At 33.8% G+C, this 21,130-nt stretch overlaps 1 protein-coding gene across 1 annotated transcript in view; it reads right to left on the minus strand.

Annotated features, from left to right (window-relative positions):
* Positions 1–3,251: 3,251 nt before the first annotated feature.
* UBE2W (ubiquitin conjugating enzyme E2 W) overlaps positions 3,252–21,130 on the minus strand; it is a 72,243-nt gene continuing 54,364 nt past the window's right edge. The window contains exons 4-6 of the mRNA XM_021688643.2: positions 17,961–18,116; positions 14,242–14,317; positions 3,252–5,342 (exon numbers count right to left, since the gene is read on the minus strand). Of these exons, the coding sequence (XP_021544318.2) occupies positions 5,329–5,342; positions 14,242–14,317; positions 17,961–18,116 (246 nt within the window). The 3' untranslated portion in view covers positions 3,252–5,328. The remainder of the gene's footprint in view (positions 5,343–14,241; positions 14,318–17,960; positions 18,117–21,130) is intronic.

Consider the following 21,130-nt stretch of genomic DNA (forward strand, 5'->3'; position numbering starts at 1 on the left):
ATATTCAACTAACAAAAGTTTGATACATGTATTTAAAAATATATAATATATAGATTTGTCTTAACATTTATATTCTATTCAAAAAGCAGTAGCTTTACATATTTTACAACTTGAATTTATAAAATATATATACATCCACCCTATTCAAACCCTCAAAAGCATGAGCTTCCATTCCTATTAATAAAATGCACAATCTGTATTTCTGAATATTGAGAGAAAAATGGTACCAACTAAAAACAACAAACCCATTTTAACTTGAACATGGACTTAATTCTTGGCTACTAGATAACTGACATAATAATCTTTTTGAATAATTATTTTACCCTGAGCCTGATAATCAATATTTATGTCAATAATCTGTGGTTAACTATGAAGAGACTTGCATTTATTTTCACGGTGTCTGTCAATCTACCACATTCCTTACTTGATTTGTTTCAGGCTTCAAAATTAGAGAGGTTCAAAATTAGAGAGGTGGGATTATTCCATCTTTCCATTTACCGTGAAATTTGACAAGTGATGTCACACCTAACAAGCCAAAGCCCAGAATCATGCTTTGCCTTTGAGAAAGCAGCTTAAAATTACTGCAGAAGCAAACTTTTCACCCTGACAATGTATGTGCATCAAGGAACTGTTTCTCTTTTTCCCTGTCAACTGCACTCAACTTGCTCAATTACAATTCTTTAGGCATGTTAAAATATACCAGCTTCTATTCAGGCATTCCTTCCACATATTCAAAATGTCTTCAGATATTATATTGTTTTTATTAAAAAATTTTCATAAAAAAAGACATTCATGTAACCATTCCGGAGATTCATCCCTAAATGTAAGTCCCAATAACATCTGAGAATTAAAATCACAATAAACACTTCATTTACAGGACCATAAGAAGCAGAACTTCAACTTTAAGGATAAAGATCTAAGTTTGAAGTACATGTTTAGACTCCACAGGCCTCTGGAATGATGCATACAAGCCTGTCTTTAATGTAGTTTATGCTAAGAAAACAAAAATCTCCCACACATTATTTAAAATTAAAAAGAAAGTTCCAAATCTCAAAATGGCTTAGAAACCTTAAATGGAAAAACACTTTTACCAAAACAAATAATTTAATTCATCTGGGCAATAATTAGGCTTTGCGAGAGTCACCATCCAAAAAGTAAACAAAACTCCCTTGATATTAGTATTTAAGAACTAAATTACTTAGTTAACAGCTCATTTATCAAGTAGTCAACTATTCAACAAATTTAGCCATATACTGATGAACCGAAATAAGGCATCAGAAATTCTATGTATTTTAATTGTAGAAAGAAGTCTTTTTCTTTTAAGAAAAATTTCTGATGTAATTTCACTAATCTTCCTTCTCTGGATTCCCTAACCTCAAAAAAAGGAAAGGGGAAGAAAGGGAGGAAGGCAGGAAAGGAGGAAAGGAAGGAGAGAGGAAAACTTAGGGAAACTGCTGAAGACTGACATATTGGACATCTTTGAGGAGAAAGGAAGACAGAAAAACGAAAGAGAGAGAAAAACAAACAAAAGACTGCAAAGATTAGGACCGAGGGGTGCAGATTAAGAGACACCTTCACAGATCTTAATCATGCAAAGGCACTAGCATAACACAGAATCGTGCAGTAGCTGATTTGGTAACAGTGAATCCTCAGAAAAGATATGGGAAAGCCTCAGTTCTTTTTGAAAACCAATTTATATACACTTAATAAATCCTAAGCATTCAGCTAAAGTATATACAGGAAACTAAATAAAAGTGAGATCAAGAAATATAAGCAGCAGTAACCATGAAGGATTAGAACTAGTGACACTGAATTCTTTATTTAAAAAAATTCTGAACACACAGTACCTCCTCTTCTCTTCTATTTTTAGGAAGAAGCTTTAACAAGTTTTAAATATCTCAATTCTCAAAAACAATAGGCTTTTTAAAAAATAAGACTTGATTACCAGAAACAAGTAATATGTGGTTACATACCATTTGCATATCACTACTCATTTCCATTATTTGTCAATTCATCTTTGATGCAAACTGGAAATAATTAAGCAGTCACTAGATACCTGTTTAAGAATCTGAAGAAATTATTATTCACCACAGGAATCTAATGATATATATTTGCATATATTTAAAATTTCAGAAGGGAAAAACTAATCAACTACCCTAGTTACTTTATACCAAATATTTATATACCTAATCAAAACAATAAGGATTAAGATCTTTCTCCAGATGAACTGTATATAAAAGCTGATTTTTACCATTTTCTTTTGGGGATTAAAAAAAGCTTTATTTCCTTGCTAGCTAAAAGGAGGAATTCATCCACTACAAGTTAAGTCCTTTAAAGGTGAATAGTAAATTCCTTAAGAGAACAGCCATAAAATTTATTTTAAAAAATTTATCTTAAAAAAAAAAGAAAACCATTTTTCTCTTTAAAATCTATGGCATTAATACCTACTTGACGTAATGTATTTTTTTGAAGGGCACCAAGTTCATGATCTAAGCATGCAAAAGAAGGAAATGAATGTATCACTGTCTTAACAGAATTTGGCAAACCAGAAGAATGGCCTTAAAATAAATAAATAAATAAATAAATAGAGAGTACATATTGTCTAAATATGAAAGTATAATTCTGCAGTCCTATGCAGCAGATAGTGCCCCATAGAGCAAGGGAAGAGGGAAGTAGCATAATCCTATGTACATTTTCTTGGTATTCTGGTTGTCGTTCAACAATACAATACAGAGAAATATTCTTTTTATTATTACGAAGCCATTAAATGCCCTCTCTAGAGCAATGAGTTAGGTAAACGGCTTATTGTCTTTTAATAATGTAACTTACATTTAAAATTAACTTAATTAAATCTAAGTGCAAAGGAGTTTCCAATAATTCCTAAGTTCAAGGGAGTACTGTAACGAATAAGGTGTTATCTTACTGCAAATTCTGAATGGTTGGTATTTCATCTTATCTTCTCTTTAAACCACAAAATGTACTGAAATTATTTGGTTTCCTTTACTTTCCTCTACTTCTTTTTATTTTATGGTATATCTCTATGTAGAGAAAGAGGTATGTTAAAATACTGCTTCTTTTATTTTAAAAAACTCAACTGAGGCTATATAAGACCTATTAATCTATAGGACAGCATTGTTAATCTTTGACCTGGTATATTAATTCCTTTGGTGAATAAATGTCACAGGTCATTTCTTTATAAAAGAATTTTAGTAAGAGGACCAGCAGTACAGGGAAAGATCCCCCACCCCCACCCCAGAAAATGATCAAGTCAATCAGTAGTTTAGAGCAGTTGTGTAAAATATGAAAAATATATAATATGCCGCTGCAATTTTCATATTAAAAAGCAGTTAAAAACTAAGAGTAGCTCAAAGCATTCCAAAAAAACACTTTCTGTCTTAAACAGGCCAAATGATCAGACTGATAGAGACTATTATGAAAACTTAGGTGTATCTTGTCAAGAAAGAACAAAAATGTGTTTAATTTTAAAAAGTGGTAGTTGCTAACTATAGTATAAACAGTGTCCACAATTTGGTGGCTGGCCATAGTTTTAATTTTTTTTTTCAAGTTATTTCTACAGCAGACATATTTTTGAAGTCTACCCACCCCTGAGTTCAGCAATTATACTTTTAGAGTGTAAAATTATATGCCCTTAATTAACAACATGTACAAAGCTACAAAATGTCATCTATACAGAGATTAAAAACAATTTTGAAAATATTCCTTGCCAATTATTGATTGGATGTTTTGCTGGGGTACATACTTGAAAGCTTTCAGCCAATTGGCTTTTATTTTTAAGCCCAAATTGATTCATATATTTATTCACTGCAGGATATGTCAAAAAGAGTGCAACAAGAGGCATTAGTAAAAATAACATTGTAGTAGAAACAGATTTTTGCATATGTGAAAAGGTAATTTATAAAATACATAATTGCTTTTTAAAAAGAGAACCTAGTTGCAGTATCATTAACTTACATGGTACTGAGAATTGGACGTTTCAACAATTTTTTTCTATAGAAAAATTTTACCTAGCTGTAAGCAAAGTCTTTTAAACAACAAGAAAACAAAATAAAACAAATCCCTCCAGGAAAAACTGTACGGTTGTGTGAGACAAATAAGAAAACATACCATTCTATAGTATACTTTTGCCTAAATTTAAAATAAAAATGTCCACACTCTTTTGTTAAAACATTAAGCCTCTGTCAAAAATGTATTTCTTATTTTAGGGTACAGGATTAAAGGACAAAATGATACTTACAAGTAAAGAAAAAATTACAAGAAAAAACTTGACAAAAGCTTTTCAATTGAAGTACTGTAACATTCAAACTTGACTTAAAACATAACAAAAGAAACAAAATTGCAAACGAAAACTCTTTATGGATTTTCCAAACATAAATAAATGAAATAGTGTTTAGGCAGTAGGGCTCATGCTGATGGCTAGCAGGAAGTAACAGAGTGTAATCTACTTGGAAATATCGTTACTGTACAAACAAGCCCCAATTAAGGACTACAGCAGTTTCATCATCACTGCCATTGTTCTTACTTCCAAAATCAAGCCTTGATTCAACCATTCATACCCTAGATTACTCATACCTTTACTTCAGAGATTGAGGAACTATATACAACAAATGAATTTATTTTCACCATAGGGATAACAATATTGTACCTCTCTGCCAATGTTACTTGAAAACCTTCCATGTCAAAACAATTTGACAGCAGATATAAACAATTCAATAAATACGCAATGATCTTTCATTATAGTCCTTTAAAGACGCATGTTAATTCATGCTGTTAACCTTAGGATCACAGTGCATAGAATCCAAATATAAACAGTTGGGGTGACTTTCAAAGTAATGTTGGATCCCTCACTTTATTTATAATCCCACTATAACCAATAAGTTCATTTCACAGGCCCTATCATGCATTAATTATTGGGTGGCAGGAGTTAATGAAAATTTTTCCTGTTAAACGTCCATTGCCGGCAATGAACGTCCCAAAACCGCCAAGGAAGTCATTGTTATTGCACAATACATGAGGACCTGGAACTTTTCCAAAAGCTTAAAAAAATAAAAATAAAAAATGGAATTATATTGACATTTCCTGACACCTGCATTAATACTGTATGACTAATAAAAGCATGTCAGTTGCCTGGACTGAACCAGCGATCAACATGCGCCCAGAATGCACACAAGTAAAAATGCAGTAAAAGGAAGTAGTCTTCATTGCCTATAGGTCACTTCCAGTCAAAGGTTAAAGTTCAAAGACTGAATGATCAAAGTGCTCATTTTCTCAGTAGGACTATCTTCTGCTAGGAGGATGATAACAGTGGCATCAACAAGTATCATCTTTAAGAAAAGGAGAAAAAAGATAATTAAAAAAGTCAAGCATGCATAAGTAAAACCCACATGTTAGTCTAACAAAGAAATAATTTCAAGAAGAACATGGTTTACATGTCTGACTTGCCTCCCCCAATCCTTGCAAATAAAAAGTCCAGTTTGTGTTCAATTACATAGTGACAAACAAATCACGTTATATTCTTTCACAGAAATAGTTCACACAAATCTTAAATGATGCATCAGTGTGTTAGTTCTATTTAATAAATTGATATATGTTAGCACATATTCAGGATTTATCAGTCTTGAAGAGTTCTTTTATGGGCAACAATTTTAAGTTGTAATGAGACAGGAAGTAAACTCCTGACCAACAATGTCATGGTATTTAACACAGGATAATGCAAGTTGTGTCTTTAGTCTATAAAGGAAATAACTTCACAAATGAGGTACAATTACCAAATCAATTAATACATAGTTAATGTTACTAATTTCTCTTTAGAAAATACATTTAAAAATACATTTTTCAGCAAATATAGATACACATACAAATGAGGCCATTAAAAAAACCCCACAGATTTAGTAATGCCTTCTGGTAGCCTCAACACATTATGTAAGATATATAATTGTGGAGTTCATAACTTATTTTACAAAATTATTTCACAAGACATATCTGAAGGATTTATTTTGAGGACTGGTTACTCCTCAGAAAGCAGCTTTAGAAAGAAGCAAGACTAGTGGCAACTACCCAAGAGTTGTGAAAGCTCTCAAGGACAGCATTGCTGAAAAACTGGCCAAAATATTTTACAAACTATCCCATGTTAGGATTGATACACTGTTAATAAAAAATCCCCATTTCCAATGACTCAATGAGAACTAAAAACCAGTAAATCTGATTTCTATGCTGGGCAAACTCGTAGAATATTCCATCACTCTATTTTTTTTTTAAAGATTTATTTATTTATTTGACAGAGAGAGACACAGCAAGAGAGGGAACACAAGCAGAGGGGGTGGGAGAGGGAGAAGCAGGCCTCCCACCAAGCAGGGAGCCCGATGCGGGGCTCGATCCCAGGACCCTGGGATCACGACCTGAGCCAAAGGCAGACGCTTAACGACTGAGCCACCCAGGCGCCCCCCCACCACTCTATATTTTAATGGAAATCTAAAGGGTGAAATATACTAGATTTTTAAAATAAATCTTATCTATATCTAAATCATTAGAATTCTTTAAAGAAAGAATATCTTTAAGAAGAAAATAAGCAGATAGTGTATAGCTTCTAAGTGTCACATGAAAGTATCTGTTTCTTAAATTACTGTGGAACTTGGAATAAAGAGGAGGTATGGATGTCATGGATGCAGAGCACTTAAGAATGTAAAGAGGTTCCTTAAAACATCACTCTTCCAACAGAGTAATTTATAACCCTAGGGTCCTTGAAAAAACTAAAACTAATCATACTTAGACCTCTAAGCTAAGAAATGGCACTAAATTCTACCTAACAGGTCAAACCTTAAGTATTCTACCACATGACAATGTATACAATAAGAAAAGTGAGACAAAATTCAACTTGAACATCATGTACCTAATTAACCACCATAAGCTTTTATCTCCAAAGATATATCATCTTTGATAGGTGATAACATAAATTTATCTCCATCAGGTTGTTCATTCTGGAAGTTTTCCAGTATAGTAGGCTGTTGTAGAATGTGCCACAATCCACCAAAATGATTAAGAAATCCATATAAAGCTATTCCCCCTAGCCCAATCCCTACCTTGGATTAGATGTTAAAAAAAAAAAAAATAGGACTAATACTCCCTGCCTTGAATATTCTATCTTTAGAGAAATAAACTTACTGAGTTTTGAAAATGGAGTTCTATTATCTGATAGCTGGACCCACAGGGACACACAGACTTAAACATTACAAATCCATCATGGCTGTAAATAATCAAAGAATCTATGAGCAAATACTTAAGTATGGAGACAAGTATGAGCTAAAGCCATGGCTAACTCTCCCCCAAATAAAAAGGCCATCACTAAGAAGCAAAAAAGTCATTTGTTAGCAAAAGAAACACAGTTCCCTAGATAGATGAAAAAAAGATTATTGAATACCACGATGGTTTACAAAAAAAAGTTTTTAGAGTAAACCCATCTTGGATCAAGACAAATATAAGTTTATAAAATGTGATCGGGGCGCCTGGGTAGCTCAGTCGTTAAGCGTCTGCCTTCGGCTCAGGTCATGATCCCAGGGTGCTGGGATTGAGCCCCGCATTGGGCTCCCTGCTCAGCGGGAGCCTGCTTCTCCCTCTCCCACTCCTCTGCTTGTGTTCCCTCTCTCGCTGTGTCTATCTGTGTCAAATAAATAAATAAAATCTTTAAAAAAAAAAAATCAAAGAACACAATATATCTAACCTCTTGGCTAAAGTATATGCAGCAAGATGAAGGCCTGAAAAAAAGAATCTCAGATTAACCATTTAATTTTTTTTTTCTGAAACTGTAGAAGCCCTTATTAAAAGTATACCCTCAAATGTAATATACAAATAACCAGTTCCAAAGAGATGACATCTACCATGCTGGACTTCCGGGAAATATGAGTGAGAGAGAACTGTATTATAGAAGAAGGTCAGTTTACCCCAGAGTATAAGAACCATCACATTTTAATGGACATCACAACCATCACATTATATTGGAAACTACCTCCCTGGATACTCCCAGAGATTAAAGACTAGAAGAAAAGGAACACAGTAGTAAGTCAATAGATATGAAGTGGGATCCCACTTCCAAGAAAGACAAAAATAAATCTTTACACATAAGTTTGTCTCTCCACAGTTTAGGGAATTAAAGTTTTCTTTTGATGAACCAACTTAATAAGATTTCACAGAAGACAATAGAATTGTTATACAGAAGGAAATAAAGGGAAAAGACTGTTAGACTGAGTAAAATTTGGACTTAGGAATTTAGAAAGTGATTCTGTAATTCTAAAAGGTAGTGAAAATATAAAAACGTTCACAACTAACATAGGTAATTCTATGGACAGCTATAAGGCAGGAAGAAAGTTTGTGAATACTAGTCTGAGACAATTTTACGTTCCTATCACCTTATAATCCTTAGAATTCTACAGGAAATGTTCCAGCTGAATGGAACCAGAATGTAGTCTATAGTTTTGTAAAAAAAAAAAAAAAAAAAGAGAGAGAGAGATATTCCTCTACTCCTCCCCAAATTTATAAACTCAACAGTTTATTGGACATAACATCTAAACATCATGCCAATCTATCTCCTGTAAGCCTAGTTTTCTGAAGCCAATACTCAATTACAGTCTTAAGCTTTACTGCTCAATTCTCTATCACCTTAAGGAAAATGCTTCAGGAACCAGATCAGTACTGCCATCTGTGGAAAGCAATCATGTACGAAACTAAGTTGTTTATGTTCAATTTGGATCCCAGGAAACAGATGGATCATTTTGTTAATGGATTCTATTATCTTATTGAAATATTTTTATGATCCCATAAAAAGATACTTTTTATCTTTTTCAAGAACAATTATGTCTATTTTATGATTTTGAACTTTGAGGCTCAATCATTCATTCATTTGTGTACTAAACTGTATATATTTGTTTTCTATGGACCATTCTAGCCCTGAATTATAGGTAAATTCCTCAGCCCCTTTGTATGCTGAAATGAGTTGTCTATTCAAATACTTACTTTGGTTAGTTCCCTTTATTCATTTATTTTTTTAACCTTATTCTGTTTAATTGATTTTTCAAAGCATATGGACCCCTGGCTAAATTTGCAACACAGAATTTGCATTCCAATGCAGATATGACCTTAATCCTTCAGTGAATAGAAACTATAAAAGAATTCTGGAAAACAGGTTGATAGCAAACTTCAAGTAAGTAACAATAAGGAATATGTATTCACATATCAATAACTCTTTACACTTTAATAGGAGCTAGAGAAGAAGCTCAAAAGAAATGCAAAAAGAAATGAGTAAGTTATGATACTACAAGTACAGTAGGGTAGCAGTGACCGGCCTACATTTTCAAGATATACTAACAATGTGGAACATAGTTTAAGTTGAAAGAGGTTTTTTTCCCCAAGAACTCAACACTGGTATTTGGCAGCTCAATTTTGGTGTATCAGCAGAATCCTACTCTTCTAAAACCAGGAGATCTACTGAATTGCCAAATTACTGTTTTTCATTAATAGTGCATCCATCCTGCATCCAGGAAGCCCACTCTGAAGCACACAGATATTACGACTCTAAACCCAAACCTCTTTTGCCTCTTTGATTGCAAATACTGACAAACACTCTGACCCACATTGACCCAAGTATGTTGGTTAGCACCATACAGGACTATGGAGCTTGTACCTGAGGCCTACAATTCTGCTTAGCTTCTAAAAACTGAAATGTTAAGTGTTTCAGTAAGTTCATCCAATTCCATGCAAGACTTTGTTCAGTCTCTGATATTTTTGTTTAGGTCTGCAGGTCGCATCAGGACTCTGATTTGACCTTATAATCCTTTCAGAATTAGATGATGCTTGGTAATTTGGTGTTATAAGGAGAACAAGATTAATCAATGAAGATCTTTTTGGAACTAAAGCAGCTAAACAGAAAAACATAGGCTGACATCTGGAAAGCTCAAAAACAGAGTTGATATGTCCTGCTTTATGAGTGAGCATGATTGATAAGATTTTCCCAATTCAACTATAAGGCCAAGGTGAGCTATTTTTCACATTGCTTTTAACTCACCCTGAAATGTATAAAGGCAAAGACAATATATGCTACACAGCTGAAATGCTTTAGTTTTTTAAAGGTGAAAGAAAAGTTCAAAGAAGCTTGTCTACACCCACCCCCCTTTATGAAAGAGCAGCTGCTCTATCATCTCAAAGTGTAACTAGTATTACCTGTCCTTGATTTCATGAGGGTCACTCATGGAGCAAACTGTTGAATTAAAGAGAGATTCTGGGAGGGGAGGGGAAAGATTCAGACAGTCAGGGTTCAAGCATGAGTAGGAAACATATTGAGATAAGAACTGTCACTGTTAGTCAATAAACTGAGTATGTTTTAAACAGAATTATATGTAATTGAAAAAAATGTATTGTACCTGGGACCAGAACCTGAACTAGAAGAGTCATAATTTAGTTGAAATAGAATCTGATCCTTTTAAAGATGGCTAATTTGTATTGGGGGGGGTGAGCAGGTGGGGTGACACTTGTAATCTGTTTATTGATAAAATGAATTCCTACACAAACCCTAGACTAAATTTAGTTTGAAAAGCCTCTCTTTTCTTATTTCTCGGCTAAGGTGGAGAATTTAATAGTTTATTAAAAGACTTTTTACTTTAGTCGTGAAAGTATAAATTTCTTGGTTAACAGATAAAAACTACTATGACAAATAACATATGAAGTGTATTTTATTTTAAAGAATTTATTTTATATTTCTAGTTTCACTATGTGACCTTTCTCCATTTCTTATTCAAAAGCACGTAATGAGATATTCTGGGAATATTCTTAGATAAAGGACTTCTCATAAATCCTTCCAACTATATAAGGCAGCATTAGAGGGCCTGAAAGATTGTAATCTTTCTGAAATTTCCCTACCAGGGCGGTAGGAAGGGGGAAAAAACAGGAATATACTGTCTAACATTGGGGCAGGATAGAATGGTAAAGAAGGTCATACTTTCAAAATATATGTATTTTTAAAATTCATTACTCTAAGACAATTTCTTTTGGTTTTATTAGAAAACTCAAGTGGTTTAAAAACACTATGGAGGGGCGCCTGAGTGGCTCAGTCGGTTAAGCGGCTGCCTTCAGATCGGGTCATGATCCCAGGGTCCTGGGATCGAGCCCCGCATCGGGCTCCCTGCTCGGCGGAGAGCCTGCTTCTCCTTCTCCCTCTGTCTGCTGCTCTGCCTACTTGTGCTCTCTCTATCTCTGTTAAATAAATAAATAAAAAATCTTTAAAAACACTATGGAAAAGACAATGGAGGATTTTTCTATTATTAGTGAAGTTGGGTCTGAAATAGAATGACTATACTGTCTTTAGAACTTTGTAGCAGGAGGGGAAGAATGAAGGGGGGGAAATCGGAGGGGGAGACAAACCATGAGAGACGATGAACTCTGAAAAACAAACTGAGGGTTCTAGAGGGGAGGGGGTGGGAGGATGGGTTAGCCTGGTGATGGGTATTAAAGAGGGCATGTTCTGCATGGAGTACTGGGTGTTATGCACAAACAATGAATCATGGAACACTACATCAAAAACTAATGATGTAGGGCGCCTGGGTGGCTCAGTTGGTTAAGCGACTGCCTTCGGCTCAGGTCATGATCCTGGAGTCCCTGGATCGAGTCCCGCATCGGGCTCCCTGCTCGGCAGGGAGTCTGCTTCATCCTCTGACCCTCCCCCCTCTCATGTGTTCTCTCTCTCTCAAATAAATAAAAAATCTTAAAAAAAAAAAAAAACAACTAATGATGTAATGTATGGTGATTAACATAACAATAAAAATTTTAAAAATACAAAAAAAACCTTTGACACTTTAAAAAATGTTTGATTTAGTTGTGTTTGTCAATATTCTTGATTGACTAATCTTAACTTTTTATGAATCTGGGAACTTTCTATGCTAAGACCAAAGGGTCTGTGACACTCAAGTTTTTTTTTTTCCCCCAGAAGGGCTCCTTGTAAAGGCACAGAGAGAAGAGGCAGTTTGGTTTTTGGTCCCAAAAGGCAAGAAGATGAAAAAGAATGAGAAGCCAGCAATGTAAATTGAAGTAAAGGGCCGTTTTCTTAAAGTAGAATCTTGTTAAGTGTTTTAGTAGACCTTCAGTGCTCAGAAAGAATTCCTTTAAGGCTGATTATTAATTCATTTTATATGGAAACTTGTCCTTTTATATCTCAGAATCCCTGAAACAGTAGTTCTCAAGTGACAAGCTCCATCAGAATTACCTAGGGATCTCTTAAAAACTAAACAAAACCAGCGCTCTAGGCACAGTAATCAAGTTTATTAGATTCCTTAAAAGAGAAAGTAATCAGCAAGACTTTGGTGAAAGATATCCCAAGATGGTGTGTGTAGGGGAAGGATTCTTTGAGGCAGGGTGCTTTTGTGTGTGCCCGTGCAGGATTCATTCCAGGAAAATAGCACACGGAGGGATAAGAAACAGAGTATATTATAATGCTCCACTGAACATTCCATGTATAAAACAGGTCTTGTTATAAAGATGATTTTCTTAGGATGGATTCTCAGAAGTTTGGTAACTGAGACAAAAGGCTTGATCTTAAATTTTGAGCTTGTTAAATATTGCTGCACTTGCTATACCATCAGCAAATATGAAAGTACTATTTTATTTTATCCTTTACTCTTTTCTGGCACTGCACTCATTTTACTCAACTCTGCCAATTCAGTAATAGTTTCAAAATACTAAATCTGTAATTACTGCAAACTTTTTGGCCTACACTTTTAATTAATTGTATTTATTATGTTAAGCAATTTTCATAAATTGTCTTTATTTTTAATAAGCTATAATTGTTTTTCACATTTTTAAACCTTATGTTGACCGTGCTTTGAGGTATTTCTAAAAGGTTTTCTAAAAGGTTTAAATTTTCATATAACTATTTAATTTCTTGTGATTCCTTTTAACTTCAGAAATTCTTCCTTCCTCTGAGTTGATACTCAGTTTAAAAAAAAAACAAAACATTTTTCTCTTGTTGTCTTAAAAAAACACTTAACTCAACCCACAGGAAATATTTTACATATGAAGTAAAAATGTAAATTTTTCTTTCCCAAAATGATTACCAACTTCCTAGCAGGATTACTTACTAAATAATTTTTCTCCTCATTGGTTTTGTGACATCCAATTTACTATATATTCAGATCTTATATATAAATTTATTTTTTCATAGCTCTTACAAGTTTTGTCATTTTTTCTTCCAGGTCATCTATAGTTGTCATTAATATTAGCTGGAATATTCATCTTTTCGTTGGCATTCTTTCACTGTGTTTTCTAACCTGTAACTGCTAGCATAGTGCTATTGTATTGATTCTAATCATCACTTACCAACACCTGATAGAACTCTTACAATTTAAAAAGTTTTTAAATGACTCAAATTAACTCAGTTAACAAGTTTCACAATGGATAGAAAGGTAAGGGGGAAAGGCCATATTCCTATTAATTAGCTTTGTCAGTTCTAATTTATTAGGCTAACATTTTTAAAAGAAAAATAAAGGAAATGCTCCTATGGATACAAAAAATCACAGGGGGTGGTTTTGTTCACGTACTTCAAAAAGTACATTGAGGAATATAAAATTTTGTTTTGCATTTCAAATACACCTCTTTAGGGAAGCAGTGAGGTCAGTTTAGAAAAGATGCTTGCAGTTTTCAGTTATAAAGCTATTAGCACTCTCCCAACAAAACCAATAAAACAAAATCAGTGAGAGTACTTGTATTCATATAGCTACAATCAGGAGAACCACAAATTCTTGAGGACTAACTATTAGAACAGGAAGAGCTTTCTTTAATTAAATGGGTCATCTCTCACAATGTGAACCCTCTCCCGCCACTAAGCACAGTACCAGAACTAAGTAATTTCAAAAGACATCAAAACTTCTATTCAAGTAATAGGTTTCCCAATAACTAATTCCAATTTCATCTGAAGATTATTAAGGACCCTGTTTTAGTAATAAAATGGTAGCGTTTCAAAATGTTAAAGCAATTTTAGATTTTACTTGTATGGTAGCTATGATTTTATGTGCCCCATTAAAAATCTAGTCCAATGTCTCCATTTAATGGCTTAATATTTTAAAGACTCTTCTCCGTATTACAAAAATACATCAGTTATATATTCCCTTATTTTCCCCAAGCAAACAGATATATAGTCCTTCAAACCAAAATGCTAAAAAGTTATCATTCTAAAATAAAACTGCTTACCATGATACCACCATTTTGTTTTCTTTGGATTCTTGTTACATGTTCGAACATAAAAAGAATTATCTGGTGGTCGTCTCTGAAACCAAAAAGAGAGGTTGTAAAATGGAAGATTTAAGAAGATAGTTTTAATAAAAGCTTTAGAAGAATTATTACAAAGAGTCTAAAAACAATATAAATGCCCATGTGGCACAACTGAAATAATATATTGCAGGAAAAGTAGACCCTTGACACGGGAATTAAAAATACATACATACATACATACATACATAAAACTAGGGGTTTGCATGTGTGATTTGGATTAGGTTCCAGTGGGATTACTAGAGAATGACTATTAACCCAAAGTGGCAGCATTAGGTTTTAAGGAATTTTGGTTTCATTTATTTTATCTCCCTAGAAATAATTTGTAATTACTTTTGTGAACTAACTAAAAAAACAGAAAAGTCTATCTAACTAGGTTTGTCTGAGAAACTAACAGCAACTTATAAACCTCCACAATTACTGTTTTCCTGTAAGGTAAGTATCACCAAAGACAGACCGAAGGATTCAGTTTCCAAACAATATATAAGAGGAAAAAGGGCGAAAAGCTATATTGGCATTTCTACCGTCTATATGCCCAGACTAGCACAATATTAGAAACATATGGCAGCTCTGCAAGGGAGCTTCAGCGGAAATAGTGATGCCAACAAAACTGAAGACAGATTTTGGAAGGCAACTTCCCTGAAAACTGTTGGATATTGACCAGACACAAGAAGTAAGTGACTCTCTACAAAAATCTGGAAACATGTCAAATTTGTATTAAAGCTACTGAGTGCAGGTTAGTAGATAAGTTAGTAGATAGGTCCAACCAAAGAGCAATGATGAGTAGGACTGCCTAGACAGCAGGTAGGGAAACAGGCAGTCCACTTGGCACTTCTACAACTCATGTACATAACTCTGATCTTAGTTGAGCCTAATAATGCCCTTACAAGTTAATATTAATAGTAACTTAACAAAAGGGAAGAGTATAGTGTAAGATGTTAAACAACTACTCCAAGATTACCCTGCTGATAAAGTTTGAGAAAATATCTGAAAAATTAGCATCATGAAATTAGATGCCTGACAACTTCAAAGAATAGATAATCTGTTGCTGTTTGTCCTGCAAAGTCATAATCTGTGTTCATGTGGAATAAATTGCTACCACTACAACAAATAATTTCATAAATTCATTTTCTCTGTATATTGATTAGAACCCAATCTTAAAAAAAAACCAAAAAACCCAACCAATCTTCAAAAAAGAAGAAAAACACACTCATTCTATTTGCTGAAGAATATAACCAAACTGACTAAGTGATCATGGAGATTTGGTTCTTAGAAAATAAAGTAACTATACAAAAAGATGGATTACCAAAATTGTTTTAGGAATTGAATACAAGCTAGAAAGTTTGGACTATCTATATTATAAGGGCACTAAGAATAAATGGTAGATTACTGAAAGACCTCTCAATATCAGAAATTATCTTTAATCTACTGAAATCTACTGACATGATAGATTTAAAGGCCTTCAATTTAGGGAACCATCCTTGACCATGAAAAAGAAAATTGGAATGAAAGAATTATGACTAAATCAAAGTTCCCAAATGTATAGTAAAAATTAAAATTTGTATTCAAGTCAAATATTAAAGTGAAACTCATAGAACCACATTGACCAGAGAATAAAATTCACCTGTTTTAAAAGAAGAGTTTTTGGTGAATAGTTAGAAGACTTTTAAAGCTTATTTGGAGCTAGATCCCCTCAGTGCCAAAGCAAGTTTCCTCTTCATCTCTGTAACCTAGTACTTAGCACAGTGAAAACAGTATCTACTAGGTTCCTAATAAACTTTTACTGAATTTTTATCGCATTTCACAGAACTAATGCTGCCAGAATTACTTCCAAATTATTATCTTGGTTAAATATAATTTAGTTCATATTATGTAATATAGCTTACCAATAATTTAAATGGAATAATTAGGCATATACTAACTATGAAGGAAAAACTAGCAGTAGACAACAGAAATGTGAGGGGGATAGAGAGGATTAGAAAAGGATAAAGGAGATGGAGAATATAATCATTTTCTAGTTTTTAACATTAAATCATTACATTTATTTATTTATTGTAAATCATTACATTAAATGTAAACAAAGTGCTAATCATTACAAGGCACATGCAAGAGCTATGTGCACACATCACTGGTGTTCTCAACTTTTCTTATTAAAATCCTATACTTACTACTTCACCTTTCTAAAGACATTAAACATTAATGAGGGCACAGAAGTCCTTGTAACCACAAACTACTCTACTCTAGACCTAAAAATTTAAAATTTATGTGTGTGCTGAGGGTGGAAGTGTGGGGGTAGAGAAAATATGGAAGCAATAAATGAGTAAGACTTGTTTCCAAAGCCCTTGGGGTTAACAAAAGCTCAAGTGTAGCCTTAAAATGCAACCAGAAAAGCCCACAGGCAAAGAGGAAACTTAAAAAGTCATACTACAATTAGATTATGTGTACCCTATTTCATCTATTCGAAGATGTACGTTTTTCTGCACATTTTAATATTCCTGAATGGGGATACATGCCTTTTAAATAATGCTGTCATCGTTTAACTGACAGAAGTTTTTTCTTTCTTATATGGTATATAAAATTGCATATTAATGCTCTTAATGCCATAATTAAAAAAATACAATTTAACCCATTACTTCCCATGCTTCTTGTAACAAAAAAACCTGTTTTTTTAAACCTAACACCAAGAAACCTCTTATGAAACTAACATTTCAAGAAACTCACTTTGCAAACAGTGGCTTAGAGTGTTTCAGAGTCTAGATAACCTATCATTTAAATATGAACTACTTAAAGTTCCTAAAAGAACTAATTTAAAGTTCTCTAAATACTAATATAGTAAAAATGATAGTTCAATTTCGAGAAAACAGGGGGGAAAAACTGCTATAATAACCCCACAGATCCCTAATCTGTAAGGTAAGGTTGTTTCTCCTTTAGACCCAATACAAAAGGAAACCCTCATGAAGAAAAGAGGCTTTAAAATATAGAAATACATGAACACTGTGCTACACACTGCCCCTCAGGCAGAAATGACAAGAGGGCCAGAAATGCACACAGGATTTAGATACTTTAAGAGGGTATCCTAAATTTAACTCATGTGACTTTTCTTTCTGGTATTTTCACCTTTCCATCAGACATAGAATCTGTGGATTAAAAAGGAGAATTAGAGTAAAAGTCCTGAAAATTCTACTGGTAATCTAACCTTCCTCTTTCAACCTAATCATGATCATCAGTATGATAGGAAAGCTCTGGTTCCTGGGAAACTCCCTAAAAGAGGCTGATAGGGTGGGAGCCAGCAGAGGGGAGAAGGGAACTATGAAACTTGCTCTTGGGACTTTCCACTGTGAAATCTAGAAATGAGAATTTCTTATACACTTTTGCCTTGTGCATGGTTACAGAAATAAAATTCAGATTATTTAAGAACATCTGCAGAAATTTTCTGTTTAAGAAATATAAAACAATGTCTGACTTCTATGTTGAATGAAAGATTATCAAAATAATTTTCTAATCTATTACTAAACATACTATCTATAACTTCTTAATAAAAGGCATTAAATCCTTCCTTCACATAAATTATGTATTATAATAGTTTTTCTACCTAAACTAAAAAAAGAGATATTACCTGGAATAATTCTGAGAAGTCCTACCTTTTCTTTGCAGCTGGAAAGCATGCTAATAATGCTAAGACAAACTGACTGGACTGAGAGCGCTGGGGACCAGTCTTCTGTTAGAATGGATAAACAGATATGACCATTGCTATAAACATGAGGATGAACGGGAATATTTTCACCAGTAAACATGACCTAAGAAAGAATAAAATTCCATTAACACTCAAATATTCTGTATTACCAAGAAATAAAATATTCTCCACAGAACTTATTATTTTAAAAATGAATTAAAAACAAAATAAGTGCCAGAAACAAGATAAACAACTGCTTGTTGTTTATTCTTATCAATCCACAAAGTACTGGTTTCACTGTGTGAATGAGCTTGTAGGAAACGGTACATACAGGGAAAAAATCCAGGTCATCTGTTTTTTATTTCAGCTATTTTTCACAAATTCCCTTTAAAAATTTATAAATTACCATGCATTTTTGGCCCAGTAAAGAAAACTATATCAAGAATGCTTTTTCAAATTCTACTCATTGCTCTCTGCATATACAAATACAAAAGTATTCAATTTTGAGACAACATGAATTACAGGCGACAGGAACACCCCCTTCCACCTGTAACAATGCTACCACCTAAGGTGCTACGTGCAAAAGGAAATAACTGTTATATATACCATCTCCTCTAAACTGGCTCGTCCATTATAATGGGTACAAATAACTACGTACTGATCAGCAAGTAACTATGTGCTTATACACAAAAAAACAAAGGTTGAATGAGTCAAGTTTTTCTCTGCCTTTTCTTCTACTCAATTCTTCTAACAGTTTTTCCTTTCTCCACCTTGCCTCAGCACTGTTTTGAAAGATAATAAAACTATTATTCCTTCCTTTGCCCTAATAATTCATTAAGTATCCCAACAGTAGTGTTTCTTAAACATATCTACCCTAAGCATCTGAACAGGCAGAAGAGTGAATTCACACATCCCAAACCATCTGTAAGCACAGCCCAAAGTAGGGCAAAGGACAAAGACATAGAAGTCTAATATTTAAGGATGTTTATATTTTACTTCATAAAAAATTACTTATTTTGATATAAAAATTAATCCACCAATCTTTATGTGAATTTTATACTGCAGTAAGATCTAACATTTTACTCTGTTGTTTAGTAGTAATTACTAATTCCTAACCTTAAAAAACATCACCTGAAGATCTGGCTAAAATATAAATGCAAGGGGCGCCTGGGTGGCTCAGTCATTAAGCGTCTGCTTATTAGTCCTCTAATATTTCAAATATACTACTAACATATGGAACTTGTTTCCTTGGCTGAAGCTAATACAAGAAGACAAAAGGAACTTTTTTCCTCAAAGGAATGACTTTACACACTTGCATATTTTTTGTTTCTTTAAATTTTGGTCATGCACCCTCCAGTCCCACTAGAAAGAGCTAAAATAAAGCTTAAAACTAAAATAAGTCTCAAAATAAGGGATATCACGTTATTTGCCCTTCCTGATTGCAGAACCCAAGCCCCTACTTTAACACAGCTGTGTTTGAAGCCTATCATTTATCTCAATTTTATCTATCAGTGCTAGTATCCTTTTCATCACTTTTTGCTGAAAAAGGGCTGCTGTGCAAAAGGAACTGACTGCTTAAATGGTCTCGCAGCTCTGTACTTTTGAGTCTATCCACAATTATTGTAAATTTTATTTTTTATAAACATGTAGTTTATTCTATACATTTGATATTCCCACAATGTGTTATAGATGTCTAGAGTGGGAGTTTACAAATCTCGCAGAACATGCATCTGCTTTGGGATATTCACTCTGCCACAAAATCCCATTTGACCAGTAGGATATTTTCCTTAAGAATACAAACAATGCCCAAGACCTTATCCCCTGGCCACAAATATTTTTTAAAGGATATTTCTTTTCCAGTAAGGTCTCCTTTTTAAAAAGTCACACAGAATAGTGCTCTGAAAGTGCCAAAAAAGGAAGAACTGCCAAGTTACCTTCTTTGGCAAAAATTAATCAATGCATCAGCAACCATCAAGGAAAATACACAGACAGCAAAATACAAAGGTTATCACAACATGCTCTGACTAGCCAATTCACAAAGCAGAAGGAAAGCAATAGTGCTCTTGGAGAGAACGGATTATGAACTAAATCACTTGGCCTGAGAGCCAAGAAGTCACCACGAAGCAAAAGGAAACCAGGCGAGAGGAAAAGGGATGGAAAGCAGAAGAGGCCACCTCCAGCAGGAGCAGCAGACACTGATAAGCACCGAAGAGAGCCAGAAATCGAGACAGAAACAGCTTTGAAGGCTGAGGGGACTGAAATAAAAAGAAATCAGATCTCCGTAAACCTTAAAGAAAGCAAAGCAAAGCAAAAAAAAAAAAAAAAAAAAAGCTGGGGCTTTTTAACATGCTGCATGCAGGGCAAATACAGCCAGCCTGAAACTTTCAGCAACCAAACAGAGGGCTCAATTAGCTGCACATATTATAGGTAACCCCTAGGGCCTAACCTGCCAGATACAGAATTTTAGAAGTTTGTCTAAACATGGAAAGGCTGAGTTTACATGCCAGAGATGAATTCCTGAAATAAAAGAAAAAACTTTTTTCAACAATTTATTCATGTAAAAAGGCTGGTAAGCAGTTTCCACAGACAGTTTTGATGTAAACTCTGCAATTCTGGTTCTTTGCATGTGATGGGGAAAGTAACCAAGGCTGAACTTCTTCAAGATCATGCTCTTAACCATCCTCATTTATTTAACACATGGTACAATCCAAAAGAGGAAATGGATATTTCAGTTATTTTAATGCAGCCAAGCAGGGTCTGAAAGCTTAAGAGATGATTACCTGTTTTCAGAATTAAAAAACTTTTTTGGGGGAATCCCAAGTAGCCGATAAAACTCAAACAGATTTAACAAGACAACTGAATATGATGAATTTGAAACCAAAGGGAATAAATAAGAACTTTGCTAATTTCTTTATTTTAAAATATTTATTTTTAAAGTAATTTATTCAAATTCAAACTTAGTCATATAAACAGTTAACAACCAGAGAACTGCACATATTCATAAACCAAACAATAAAATGGAACTACAGATTTTAAAGAATAAGCTGTTTTACGAAAAAAAGCCACAATTTTAGAAAAGGATCTTAGATCTAATGCATGTGAATCACACCTGAAGTTCAGAGTCTGCATTAGAAGCAG

The sequence above is a fragment of the Neomonachus schauinslandi genome, chromosome 4, assembly GCF_002201575.2.
Source record: "Neomonachus schauinslandi chromosome 4, ASM220157v2, whole genome shotgun sequence".
In the NCBI taxonomy this organism is placed as follows: Eukaryota; Metazoa; Chordata; class Mammalia; order Carnivora; family Phocidae; genus Neomonachus; species Neomonachus schauinslandi.